Source organism: Branchiostoma floridae, chromosome 1, assembly GCF_000003815.2.
Source record: "Branchiostoma floridae strain S238N-H82 chromosome 1, Bfl_VNyyK, whole genome shotgun sequence".
NCBI lineage: Eukaryota > Metazoa > Chordata > Leptocardii > Amphioxiformes > Branchiostomatidae > Branchiostoma > Branchiostoma floridae.
This window is the reverse complement of record NC_049979.1, coordinates 3,944,842-3,958,652: the sequence shown is the minus strand read 5'-3', so window position 1 is coordinate 3,958,652 and position 13,811 is coordinate 3,944,842. Positions and strand designations below refer to the sequence as shown.

The 13,811-nt window shown below is 44.1% G+C and overlaps 3 protein-coding genes across 5 annotated transcripts; all 3 read right to left on the bottom strand.

Annotated features, from left to right (window-relative positions):
* Positions 1-265: 265 nt before the first annotated feature.
* On the bottom strand, positions 266-2,167 carry LOC118410200 (zinc finger protein OZF-like). The gene has a single exon (XM_035811754.1). The coding sequence runs from the start codon at positions 2,116-2,118 to the stop codon at positions 805-807; it is 1,314 nt and encodes a 437-aa protein (XP_035667647.1). The 5' UTR covers positions 2,119-2,167; the 3' UTR covers positions 266-804.
* A 2,278-nt stretch (positions 2,168-4,445) lies between these two features.
* Positions 4,446-12,343, bottom strand: LOC118429978 (zinc finger protein 569-like). 3 transcript variants are annotated; one of them, XM_035810656.1, is made up of 2 exons: positions 12,150-12,343; positions 4,446-5,820 (listed from the first exon to the last, which is right to left on the bottom strand). In XM_035810656.1, the coding sequence occupies exon 2, from the start codon at positions 5,760-5,762 to the stop codon at positions 4,575-4,577; it is 1,188 nt and encodes a 395-aa protein (XP_035666549.1). In that variant the 5' UTR covers positions 5,763-5,820; positions 12,150-12,343; the 3' UTR covers positions 4,446-4,574. The 3 variants fall into 3 exon arrangements, with proteins under 3 accessions (XP_035666549.1, XP_035665081.1, XP_035657335.1); XM_035809188.1 differs by lacking the exon at positions 12,150-12,343 and adding an exon at positions 7,335-7,525; XM_035801442.1 differs by lacking the exon at positions 12,150-12,343 and adding an exon at positions 7,345-7,524.
* On the bottom strand, positions 8,329-10,495 carry LOC118410030 (zinc finger protein 665-like; the record flags this gene model as incomplete). The annotated part of the gene is made up of 1 exon (XM_035811881.1): positions 8,329-10,495. A coding segment is annotated over one exon (1,407 nt), but the record flags the coding sequence as incomplete, so codon positions are not given.
* Positions 12,344-13,811: the final 1,468 nt, after the last annotated feature.

The window sequence follows — 13,811 nt, the reverse complement described above, 5'->3', positions numbered from 1 at the left end:
TCCGTGCCAGCACGGGCGACGCGCCTGCCCTGTACAGCCTGAACGTTTTCAAATCTACGTGGAGGACGTGGCCTCCCATACAAACCTACGGACAAATTGCACGTACGGCGGCTTGTGCCCTGTACCCCTTAGCTTAACAGTCTTGATAAATCAAATCAAATCAGGCATTAGAAATCAAACGCATTAGCGAGGCATTGGTGATTTCACAATTCCCGAAATTTGTCAATTTGAGAAACTAAAGGCATCACACATTACCAGCAACTCATTCAAAGCAGATGCAACTTGGTTTATTTCTAACGGTGAACCAACAATGTTGTCCCGAAGACTTAACTCTTGTTAAACCAACTAGCTGAAATATCCTTATGACAATTCACAGACAATATCCCAACGGTTTTCTTACCGTAACGGTTAAGCCAACAACGACAACAAGGTTATCTATATGTATAATGTGTCCTATCGTTGAGCAAACAGTGACGAAAAACGTTTGTAAAGTTCATGACATTCCTATCGTTGAACGAACAACGCCATCCAACGTATCCCTATGACTATTTCCTATCAAACAACAAGCTTATCTATTCCTTGTTATTGGACCAACAATGACAACAAACTTAACACGACGACTTTCCCTCTCTTACTAAGAAAAAACATGGGTCCTGACAGTGGAATGGCTTTCGGTCTTTACAAAGTAAATGTAATGCTTTCCTCTAGTTTCAACTCGTAATGAAAAAAAGCTATTTAGCAAATATGCAAATTAAACAACGTGATCGAAATCGTTTCTCTGCAGACCGACCATCGCTGAACCGCTCAGAGTTTCTCCCCTGTGTGTGTTCGCATATGAGTCTTAAGACGATACAGCCTTGTGAACTGCCTGCCACATGCACCACATCCGTAGGGTTTTTCACCAGTGTGAGTGCGCATGTGTCTCTTTAGATCACGCATGCTACTGAATTGATGGCCGCATGCCTCACACTTGTAGGGCTTCTCCCCGGTGTGAGTTCGCATGTGAGTCTTAAGATCATACAGCCTTGTGAACTGCCGACCACATGAACCACATCCGTAGGGTTTCTCCCCTGTATGTGTTAGCATGTGAGTCTTTAGATGACCCAGTTCACCGAACGGTCTGCTGCATTCCTCACACGTGTAGGGTTTCTCCCCTGTGTGTGTTCGCATGTGAGACTTCAGACTATTCATCCTTGTGAACTGCCTGCCACATGCCCCACATCCGTAGGGTTTCTCCTCTGTGTGTGTTCGTATGTGAGTCTTTAGATGACTCAGCTGTCTGAACTGCCTGCTACACTCCTCACATCCGAAGGGTTTCTCCCCTGTGTGTGTTCTCATGTGAGTCGTAAGACCATTCAGCCTTGTGAACTGCTTGCCACATGCCCCACATCCGTAGGGTTTCTCAACAGTGTGAGTGCGCATGTGAGTCTTAAGATCACGCATCCGACTGAATTGATGGCCGCATGCCTCACACCTGTGAGGCTTCTCCCCGGTGTGAGTCAGCATGTGTCTCTTCCGATAACTCAGCCGACTGAACTGCATGCTGCACACCTCACACCTGTAGGGTTTCTCTCCAGTCCGGATGGGAGTCTTCTGATGAGCCAGCCTACTGGATTGCTTGCAACACGCCTCACTCCTGAAGGGTTTGTCTCCAGTGTGGGTCGGCATTTCAGTGTTCAGATAATGCAGATGACTGAATTGCCCAGGATATTCCTCGCACCACTCACCAGTCTGCAACTGTCTCTTCAGATGCTCCAGCTGACTAAATTCCCCTCTGTACGCCTCACAAATATAGGGTTTGTCTCCATTGTGGATCGGCATGATGTGAGTGTTCAGATAATGGAGATGACTGAATTGCCCAGGATATTCCTCACACCACTCACCAGTCTGCAACTGTCTCTTCAGATGCCCCAGCTGACTAGACTGTCCGCTGTACGCCTCACAGATGTAGGGTTTGTCTCCAGTGTGGGTTGTCATGCTAGTGTTCAGATAATGCAGATGACTGAATTGCCCGGGATATTCCTCACACCACTCACCAGTCTGCAACTGTGTCTTCAACTGACCAGACTGCCTGCCGCACGCCTCCCACCTGTAGGTATCCTCCCCTCGATGCTGCATGGCCAGTCGACTGAACCGATGGGGTACACTCCTGTGTTAACGAGTACGATTGCGTTAATGATTGGCATTATGATTTTTAAAGATATTTCCACAATATGATAAGCAAGAACTCATCTCAGATTGTCCCCGGCCAAAGTCGTAGGGTCTCCTGTAAAATTGACAAGGATCGAACAGGCACTCGGAAGTTCAACCTCGGTTACATTGGTTCTGAGAAATATTCCATACCTTAAAAAATCAATGATCGAAGTGCCAAAGAGGTAAACATGAGAACCGGGGTCAGTCTATTTTAAAGAGAAGCGACCAGCGAAGGTTGGATAGGATGAATACCAGAGTTTACAGAAAATTTTCAGCCGAGATTCCGATGTCAAAATAATAACTTGCATCATCATGTTATTGACGGGCGTCTGTTATCGATATCAATTCTAGTTTCTATGCGTTTCACCCCCAAGACGTATTGCCATGAATACCATAACCATACTCGAACGAAAGATTGCAACTGCCGATGGCGTCCATTTCTGACAAAGAAAAAGAATCAGTCGAATCCTACGTAGCCGGCGTATGCGGTATGGCAAAAAGAACCCTCCCTTTCGTGATAAGTCATCCTACCAGCGGTAAAAGTCCTACCTGTACTTTATCTCTGCTTCTAACTCAGGTCTGTTGTCTGGTCACCAAGCGAGTCCAATGTGTTGTCACTGACTCGACTGCTGTACTGGAAAGTTCAAACTAACGGAGATGCTCGGTTCGAGCTCGATCACCATGGAAACAGAACATCACGTTCGGCGTTATCAATGTTCGAACGTTCGAAGCGTGGTTCGACGATTCGAAAATCTCACAATGGTCACATTAGATCACTACAGCTTCACTGCAGGTGTCTTGATGATGTATTAGGCTTCCTGTGAGTGGGTGTAAAGCGGACACAAAGCTGTAGTCTACGTGAGAAGTAGTCTACGAGGTCTAGTATAATAATTTCACAACACAAGTGTAAAACGGGCATAAGTTAACTAAGAATGTAGCGAAAGAACACATGGCACCAGGAGCCCGCCTAAAGCCTTCTAGCAGCTTGCGGTAGTCTGGCTGTCGATACTTCCTTATTTGCATGTTTTAAGTTTAAGTGAACTAAATAAGCCTGAATAATTTATGATTTTCCCTTTCCTGAAAAGTCGGAAATTTGTCAATTTGAAGATAGTCTTGCGAAATGTGGAACTAGAGTTCTAAGATGATGTGTGCGTATTTGCAAATATTGCCTTGTCAAATGGCAAAAAAAATTACGACTAAAACATCACATCTTACAAGCAACTCACACCAGACAGCTGTAATGGCAAAACCTGGCCATGGATTACTTGAAGAACGATGAACCAACAATGTTCTCTGTAAATAACTGTAAGTACTTGTATGTGTTATGTTCGTATCTTTACATACCATATGTCCAGGAAGATTAGTTGAGTAAAATTTGTAAAGTTTGTATGTCAGCTAATGGACGTATAAAGTATACAAAGTTCTCGATGTTCTTCCTATAATTTCTGTCGTTGAACCAATATTGACAAAATGTATTTTCTATAAAGTTCACGACTTTCATATAACAATAATAAGAGACTAGCTTATTCCTATGACTATTCCCTGTTGTTCACTAACAATGGCGACAAACTTATACCTAGAACTTTTCTATCGATTAACGTCGTACCTACAACTTTCTAATCGCCAAACCAACAACGAGAACAAAGTTATCTCTTTGACTATATCCTACCGTTGACAGAGACGAAATCCTTTTATAAAGTGTATGAACCAATGCAACAATGTCAATGGCAATAAACTTATCCCTAGCTACCACTTTTTCTATCATTGAATCAACGATGGCAACAAATTTATAGCTATGACTTTTTCCAAAGGTGAACAAACAATGCTGTTCCTATGACTTGTAAAGCGAACTATGACAATCTTAACTTCACAAGGTTTATGACTTTTTAAAAGTCTTGATCGTCGAACTCATGACAACAAAGTTTCTATATATACATGAATAGTCCCTACTGTTGTACCAAAACATGAAATTATATATTTGATCATGATGGCTACTTCCTATTATGGAACCAACGATGATAACAATGTTATCTCTATGACTATTTCCTATTATTGAACAAACAACTGCAAAAAGTTATCACTACCAATTTTCTTTTAAAATTCACGCGCTCGCATCGGTTTTGGGGTTTTCAGAGGATGTCACCCATGTAATCAAATCAACATAGCCTTATACTGATGGAATTGTTTTATCAATGAGCAAATTCAAGCAACACTCGTGTTGGGGACAGAGCACATATTTCCCCCGTTCACATTTGTTAGGTCTCTCACCGGTGCCCGCATGTGAGTAATCAGCTAGCCTACTGAATTGATTGTTGCGTTCCTCACAACTGCACGGTTTCTCACCTGTGTGAGTGCGCATGTGAGCATTCAGACTTCCCAGTTCAACTGCCTGCTGCACTACTCAGACCTGTGTGAGTTCGTAAGTGAAAGTTAAGATTATCTATTCTGCTGAACTGCCTGCTGCACTGCTCACATTTGTACGGTTTCTCCCCGGTGTGAGTTCGTATGTGAGTCTTTAGATGACCCAAATGATTGAATTTCTTGCTGCACGTCTCACATTTGTAGGGTTTCTCTCCTGTGTGAGTACGCATGTGACTCTTCAGAGCTCCCAGCTGACTGAACTGCCTGCCGCACTCCTCACATCTGTAAGGTTTTTCACCAGTGTGAATGCGCATGTGAGACTTCAGAGTACTCAGCCTACTGAACTGTCTCCCGCACGCTTCGCACCTGTATGGTTTTTCACCTGTGTGAGTGTTCATGTGAGTCTTTAGATTACGTAGATCATTAAACTGAATGCCGCACTTCTCACACATATAGGGTTTCTCACCTGTGTGAGTCCGCATGTGAGACTTCAGACTATTCAATAGACTGAACTGTCTGCTGCACTCCTCACATTTGTAAGATTTCTCACCTGTGTGAGTGCGCGTGTGGTTCTTCAGACTTCCCAGTTCACTGCCTGCACTACTCACACCTGTGTGAGTTCGTAAGTGAAAGTTAAGATGATCTATTCTGCTGAACTGCCTGCTGCACTGCTCACATTTGTACGGTTTCTCCCCGGTGTGAGTTCGTATGTGAGTCTTCAGATTACCCAAATGATTGAATTTCTTGCTGCACGCCTCACACCTGTAAGGTTTCTCCCCTGTGTGAGTACGTATATGACTCTTCAGAGCTCCCAGCTGACTGAACTGCCTGCTGCACTCCTCACATTTGTAAGGTTTTTCACCAGTGTGAGTCCGCATGTGAGACTTCAGAGTACTCAGCCTACTGAACTGTCTGCCGCACGCTTCGCACATGTAGGGTTTCTCACCTGTGTGAGTCCGGATGTGAGTCTTTAGATTACGTGGCTCATTGAACTGAATGCCACACTTCTCACACATGTAGGGTTTCTCCCCTGTGTTAGTCCGCACGTGTCTTTTCAGGTGTTGGAACTGTCTAAACTGCTTGCCGCACGCCTCACACCTGTAGGGTCGCCCCGTGTGAGTCCGAACGCGTCTCTTCAGGTCACCCAGCCTACCGAACTGCCAGTCGCACTCCTCACACCTGTAGGGTTTCTCAACTTGATGCTGCATCGTCGGACCAGTTGACTACACAGCCTGCTGCACTCCTCACACCGGTGGGGTTACACTCCTGTGAAGATCAACAATCAAAATTGAATAGCCTTTTTATATAATACCTGGGCCGCGATAACGTTTCATATAACGTTCCATCGAATACATCGAACGTACTCCGCGCGCGCCGAGGGCGGTGCGGTGGAAAATTCGAATACCGGACTCGGACTTTGGAGTGCATTGCTGTTGTTACACGTTCGAGGACACCGATTTTCTGAACTTTTCACATTGAAATGTGTTTATTTTTCGGGTGGGTATGATACATATAGAATACAACACGGTGTATTCCGTATCACCCGAGGTACAAGCCCGACCGCGACCGAGGGTGATGCGGAATACACCGTGTTGTATTTTATTTATGTCATACCCACCTGAGAAAATACATGTTTTGATGCGCCAGAAGTTGAACAAATTTGGTGCCCTAGAACAAAAAGAGTTACAACAGTAATGTTCTAATGTCCGAATCAGGTATTCGAATCTTCGACGGCGCCACACTCGTCCCGCTCGAAATACTTCGATTTATTCGAATAGAGCCCGTGTGATACAACTTAGAGCCCGGGCCGTACGGAAAGTTATCACCCGGTCCGGGACACCCGTATCGAACGTTTTCGCGTCACAGGTATGACATAAGAATAAAATACCACACGGTGTATTCCGCATCAACCTCGGTCCAGGCCCTCCCGCGGGTCGGATCTCCCTCCGGCTTTCGAGCGATCCTACCCGCGGTCGGGGTGATACGGAATACACCGTGTTGCATGTATTCTGTGTGTATCTGGGTACGGTTCGCTCCTCTGGTCAGGAAAGGAAAACTTACTGAAGGCAAATGGTTGGGACATTTGTTTATTTATATACAGATAAATTTGCTGGAAGGAACTGATTTTCAAGCTATTATGGAAGCTCATTTGTACGTGTTGGTGGTAATCATAGTGCAATGCTAAACGTTCTTCAAACACTGGACACTGAACAGGGCTACATTGTGATAGGTATAAAGAAGGCCATATACATCATATCCGGGTACTCCAGCCATCACTTAACAGCGACAGAGGCCGTTAGAAACTGTCCTGGCACGTTTGACCAATTGCTGACGTCACGTATCCGTAAGATCACGTGTCAATAGATCACGTGTCTGTAACTCTCGCGAGTTTATGTTCTTAATTTATCAGTCATTATTGATCCTGAAGAAGACGACAGTGGTTGTTGAAAATTTGATCCTTGTACAACTTTGTGTTGGAAGAAAGTCTACCATCGTACTATGATGTTCAAGTGTTATATGTACATAGGATAGGTTTGACCTGCATTTGATAACTAAGGATTTAACAAAAAACATAACTCATCAACACATATACCGGTTATGGTTAGATACAGATACAGCAGCACCACGTCGGTATATGGACAACACGAGCGTGCTGAAACCGAACGACAGACTGAAATGGTTTCAGTTGGTAGCGATGATAGAAATCAGATGAACCTAACGTTAGCAAAGAAAGGTATTTTTGTTGATACTCTCCGTACAAGCAACGAAAGGTGCCCTACCTATACTTACTTTTCACTAATTTCTGCTTCCAACTCGGCTGTCTTGCCTCACCTTTGAAGCTTGTTGTGACACGGTTAGCAAGCGAAAGTAGTGCGCCAGCGGTCACTACGGAGGACGGTACTCAGGCTATGTTGTGACTGACACGACTGGAAAGTTCAAACTAACGGAAATGCGTTCGTTCGAGTTCGATCATGGTTACCGAACCTCACGTTCGGCTTTATCGATGTTCGAACTTTCGAAGCGTGGTTCGACGATTCGAAAATCTTACAATCGACACATTAGATCACTACAGCTTCACTGCAGGTGTCCTGATGTATCAGGCGTCCTGTGAGTGAGTGTAAAGCGGACACAAAGCTGTAGTCTACGTGAGAAGTTGTCTACGAGGTCTAGTATAACAATTTCAAAACATACGTGTAAAACAGCCATACGTTAACTAAGAATGGAGCAAAAGAACGCGGGGTACTCTGGCTGTCGGTACATCCTTATTTGCATATTTTAAGTTTAAATTAACTTACATAAACTTGAAAAATTTGATTTTCCCGTACCTGAAAACGACATTTTGTCAGTTTGAAGATAGTCTCGCGAAATGTGAAACGAGTGATGAGTTCTAAGATGTGTGCGTATGTGCAAATATTTGTAAAACTGCCGTGTCAAATGGCAAAATGTTTTCACTAAAGTCATCACAATTTACAAGCAACTCACACCAGACTGCTGTCATGAAAAAAAAACTTGTTTATTTCTAAACATGAACCAATATTCATGATGTTCTCTTAACGACTTTCCTGTCGTGGAACCAACAGTGAAAAAGGCGTTTCTTGTAGATTAATTACTTTCTTTCGTCCAACCAACAATACATAACAGACTAGTGTATCACTATGACTCAACGAACAATGTTGTACCTAAAACTTTCCAATCGTCAAACAGATAACAAGAACGCAGTAATCCTGTTGCCGATCGTTTGGCGAAGTGACGAAAACATTTTATAAAGCTTTCCTATCATTGAACCACTATGCCAACAAACGTATCCCTAGCTTTGAACTTCTCTATCATAAAATCAACAATGACAGGCTTATTCGAGTTTCCCGGCGTGACGCAACAGTGAAACGAAGTTTTCTCATAAATTTCACGACTTATCAACAAACTTATATAACTTTTTTCTATCGATTAACGAACAATGTTGTACATACAAATTCCCTACCACCAACAAGAACAAAGTCAACAATTGCAAGAATAAAGTTATCTCTAAAGCTATTTCATATCGTTCAGACAACAGTTACGAAAGCCTTAAACATAGTCTATGACAGGCCTTTACTTGAACCAACAATGACGTCAGCCTTATCCCTTCGGCCATTTTTCACACTCGAACCAACAAAAGTGTTCCTACCACTATTTCCTATTATTGTACTAACAAATGACGCACAATCATATAATTATCTCTACGACTATTTCTTGTCGTAAAGAAACAATAGCAAGAAACTTATATCGACAACTATTTCCTGTCTTCACAGGAAAAACAACTACATGGTCAACATACCTCAATTCCTCTTTATCAAGTTTAACAAAGTAAATATAGTTTTCTTCTACCCTCAACTCGTAGGGACAAGGTCGTGTTTTCTTGTAATATCCAGTACAGCTAAACATATGCACGGGTCACAGTACACAGGTTTACCTGTGCGAGTTATTATATATCTCTGTTCAACTCTCAACCACTTGCTGCACTCCTCACACCTGTAGCGTTTCTCCCTTTTGTGAGTCAGCACTCGGGTCTGTGCGCTGTACGCTGTACCGTGTACGCGTCGCACTGGGAGGGTTTTGCACCAATGTGAGTCCGTATGTGAGTCTTAAGATGACACAGATGACTAAACTGTTTACTACACTGCTCACACTTGTAAGGTTTCTCCCCAGTGTGAGAGCGCATGTGAGTCTTTAGACTGCCCGGCTGACTGAACTGCCTGCTGCACTCCTCACACCTGAAGGGTTTTTCCCCTGTGTGGGTGCGCATATGGGACTTCAGATGACCCAGCTCACTGAACTGCCTGCTGCACCCCTCACACCTGTAGGGTTTCTCTCCTGTGTGAGTGCGCATGTGAGTCTTCATAGCACTCAGCGTACTGAACTGCTTGCCACATGCTTCACACTTGTAGGGTTTCTCACCGGTGTGAGTGCGCTTGTGAGTCTTTAGATGATCCATTCTCCTGAATCGCCCGTTACATTCCTCACATCTGTAGGGTTTCTCACCTGTGTGAGTCCGCACGTGACTCTTCAGAGCATACAACTCACTGAACTGCCTGCCGCACTTCTCACATCTGTAGGGTTTCTCCCCGGTGTGTATTCTCATATGAGACTTAAGATGACCCAAGCAACTGAACTGTTTGCTACATTCCTCACATCTGTAAGGTTTCTCACCTGTGTGAGTACGTATGTGTTTCTTTAAATGAGCAAGCTGACGGAATTGCCTGCCGCATTCCTCACACCTGTAGGGTTTCTCCCCAGTGTGTGTCTGTATGTGAGTCTGCAGAGTACCCATCTGACTGAACTTCTTGCTGCACTCATCACACTTGAAGGGTTTCTCACCTGTGTGAGTGCGCATGTGAGTCTTTAGATGATGTCTCCTACTGAACTGACTGCTGCACTCCTCACATCTGTAGGGGTTTTCACCTGTGTGTGTCCGCACGTGCTGCTTCAGATCACCCGACTGAGCGAATCGCCTGCCGCACTCCTCACACTTGTAAGGTTTCTCCCCCGTGTGAGTGCGGATGTGGTTCTTCAGGGTACTGAGATGGCTGAACTGCATACTGCACTCCTCACACTTGTAGGGTTTCTCACCGGTGTGAGTGCGCATGTGAGTCTTTAAATGATACATTCTACTGAATTGCTTGGTACAGTTCTCACACCTGTAGGGTTTCTCACCTGTGTGAGTCCTCACGTGACTCTTCAGAGTACACAACTCACTGAACTGCCTGCCGCACTTCTCACATCTGTAGGGTTTCTCCCCGGTATGTATTCTCATATGAGACTTAAGATGACTCAAGCTACTGAACTGTCTGCTACATTCCTCACATCTGTAGGGTTTCTCACCTGTGTGAGTGCGTATGTGTTTCTTTAGATGAGGAAGCTGACGGAATTGCTTGCTGCACTCCTCACACCTGTAGGGTTTTCCCCCGGTGTGTGTCTGTATGTGAATATTTAGATGACCCAGCTGACTGAACTGCTTGCTGCACTCCTCACACTTGAAGGGTTTCTCACCTGTGTGAGTGCGCATGTGAGTCTTTAGATGACCCAGCTGACTGAACTGCCTGCTGCACTCCTCACACCTGTAGGGTTTTTCTCCTGAGTGTGTGAGTACGTGAGTCTTTAGATGACCCAGCTGACTGAACTGCCTGCTGCACTCCTCACACCTGTAGGGTTTTTCTCCTGAGTGTGTGAGTACGTGAGTCTTTAGATGACCCAGCTGACTGAACTGTCTGCTGCACTCCTCACACCTGTAGGGTTTGTCACTTCGAGGTTGCATGACTTAGCTGTCTGAACTGAGTGAACTCTCTGCAGTACACCCTGCACGAACACCGGTGGGACACGCTCCTGTGAGAAACAATGATAGCTTGGTTATCTTAGCCTGGGTACTTTGATACTACCATCCAGATAGCAGTTCGCTCCGACGTTTATTGTGTACTATATATAATCTCTAAGCAGATCCTACGGTAGCATAAGATAGTATCAAAAGCTGGCAGAGGAGTGAAGCTGGCTTAAGGGTTTGTTTGGCTACCGGGCAAATGTACACCTCTTGGCTGACTACACTCCTTGGCCAGTTTAGTACTATTTTATGCTATTGTAGGATCTGCTTGGAGATTACACTATATACAGTATCTTCTCTCATTCCTTCTGGGAACTTCGACATTCCTAACGCCTGGAATATTTGATTCTGGTTCAAATTTCAGACGAGGGGGCTGATTGGTTCCATAATTCGCTCCTAATGTTCGCTTCTGCTACCCAAGAAACTTGAAATGGTTATTGCCTGTTCGGTCTAGAACGGGCGCTCTAGAAGCCACATCATCACCATCAAAATATTTTAATATACCGTTCCCCAGACGAGTAGCAATAGCGAGCATATGACCGAAGTATTAACCGGATGGTATCCAGGCTAGTGTTATCTATACCCTATTCTAAACAAGTTACCAACTGTTTAGATAGTGTCAAAATGTACATAACCTATGTTTACTCATTAACATAAAGCATGCGTAAAATCCACACTCGCGATATAACGTTACATGTCAAAGTTCGATATAGGTCACATTAGGTCACACTACAGTTTCTCGGCGATCAGGGAACAGAAGGTGTTCTGCTAGGCTTCTTGTCAGTCAGTGCAAACTGGACGCGAATTTGTACTTTACTACTGTAGTAGACTACGATGTGTAGTACTACAGATTCATGAAACAAGCGTAAATTGGGCCTTAGCGAAGGTTTCAGAAAAACGCGTCTCTGGAAATCGAACGAAAGATTGCAACTAGCGTCGATACACCCCATGCCGATCATTATTTCACAGAAGAAAATCAGACGAATATGAGCGAAAGTGGTTTCAGGCTAGTAATCCATGTAATAAAATACACAATACAAGATCAACACAAATGTTACTACATCATAGACATAAGGAACAACCGGATAAGTGTTGTAAACGGTCGGACGTTTCAAACGTCGATTCGACATCATTGGTCTGGTCTGGTTTTCTATTACGAATCTGAGTAACGTATGCCAAAGAAAACTTATTGTTCATAAACCATCTTCACCAACAATAACATTAATGTCCTACTTGTACTTACTTTAGATGATTTCTGCTTCAACTCGCTGTCTAATGTCTCCTGTCGAATGTTGTTGTGACTGACTGGGAGGTTCAAACTAACGGAGAGGCTCGGTGCGCCTTCGTTCGAGTTCGATCACCTCGGTAACCGAACGCGGCGTTCGAACGTTCGAAGCGCGGTTCGACGATTCGAAAGTTCAAAATGGGCGCATATCAGCTCTTGCGTCATTTCCTCCTCTCTGTGACACATGACATGATGACACACTTTACAAGTTCATTTAGGGCTTGTAGTGTCTTGCTCCAAGTAAACTTTATATGCGCTTGCATGATTCTTCCGAAATGCCTGCCTTAATTAGTCTCTTCCTGACTAATTACAGTGAGTTTGACCATACTGTAGCAGGGCTCGAAATTCATTTTTGGGATTAGGTGCACTGGTGCACCCAGCTTAAAAAATTGGGCGCACCAAAAAAATTTTTGGGTGCACCACTTAAATTTAACTAATAACCTAATAATAAAACTTAGTTACAAGTTATCAAATTCTTAAACAAGTACCATGACAGACATTTATATCATCTTTCTAACACTTAGATGTCGAGAATATGATGTATACTAGTATACTTTGACATCTTTACATACATAAACGTAAAGAAGATATTTGGGTGCACCCTGTGCACCCACAGAAAATACTTGGGTGCACAGCTCCAATTTTGGGTGCACCTGGGTGCACATGCACCCAGTATTTCGAGCCCTGTGTAGGTTTTGAAACTATCGGTCGCGCTACGCAGGCTGAATCTCCCAACCTATTTGTCAAATTCTGCGAACTACACCTCCGTAGGAAGAACTAGTGAAGGTTTAGCCTCCACTACTGACTTGGCGTTTGAGGGCTTGACTCTTGCTTTGACTTTGTTTTCTATCTGTTTGTATTAACGTTGTTATTATGGTTGCTAACCCCATATGACAAAAAAAACGTTCAGAATACCTGTGTATCGACCGAGTTTATGAAATTGCAGATTTTCTATGAGCTTCGAGGTATTCTGGCTAGTGAACCGACTGCTGAAAAAAATGTATCAGCCAGAAAACTTCTTCTCCCCGCATATCTGCTTGGAGATTGTAGTTCTTGTATCGAATTCTCTCATACGCAGATATATAGACCAATCAGAGGCGGATGTGACGCACATTGACCAATCAGAAGTTGGAAAAAGTAATTATATACCTCGCGCTCACAAGCGGAGCTCAACCAATCACCGATAGACATCAAGCTAATTGACCAATCAGAGGAGGCAGAGGAAACTTTTCCCAGCTTTCCCCGCGAAACGGCGGGTCTGACAGTAGAGCGGACAAGCTGCACTGAGATTTCTCCAAAGATTTCTCGTTTTTCCGCCCGATTCTGTGCCGTTTTCTCGGTGTTTCCTGGACAGTGGACATCTCACCGCCATGCCGTACAACTCGGAGTTCAGCTTCAGCGTGTTGGTGGGCGGCCACGCCATTCCTGAATACGGCACAGGCGGACAGGTTTTCGTGGAGTCCAACTTGTACACTCCCGCGTCCTACAGGGAAAAGGTGTTTATGGCCTATTATGTTTGTGCTTATATATCTGTGGGTAGAATTTTTGAAGAATGGATCGACCAGACCAGCTCGGCCCAACAACTCATTAGTCTCAACCTAACACCCAAACCCAATCCAT

Excerpts from the sequence above, each read along its gene's own strand:
- LOC118410200 (XM_035811754.1), bottom strand. The coding sequence starts at position 2,118 with ATGCAGCATCGAGGGGAGGATACCTACAGGTGGGAGGCGTGCGGCAGG.
- LOC118429978 (XM_035810656.1), bottom strand. The coding sequence starts at position 5,762 with ATGCAGCATCAAGTTGAGAAACCCTACAGGTGTGAGGAGTGCGACTGG.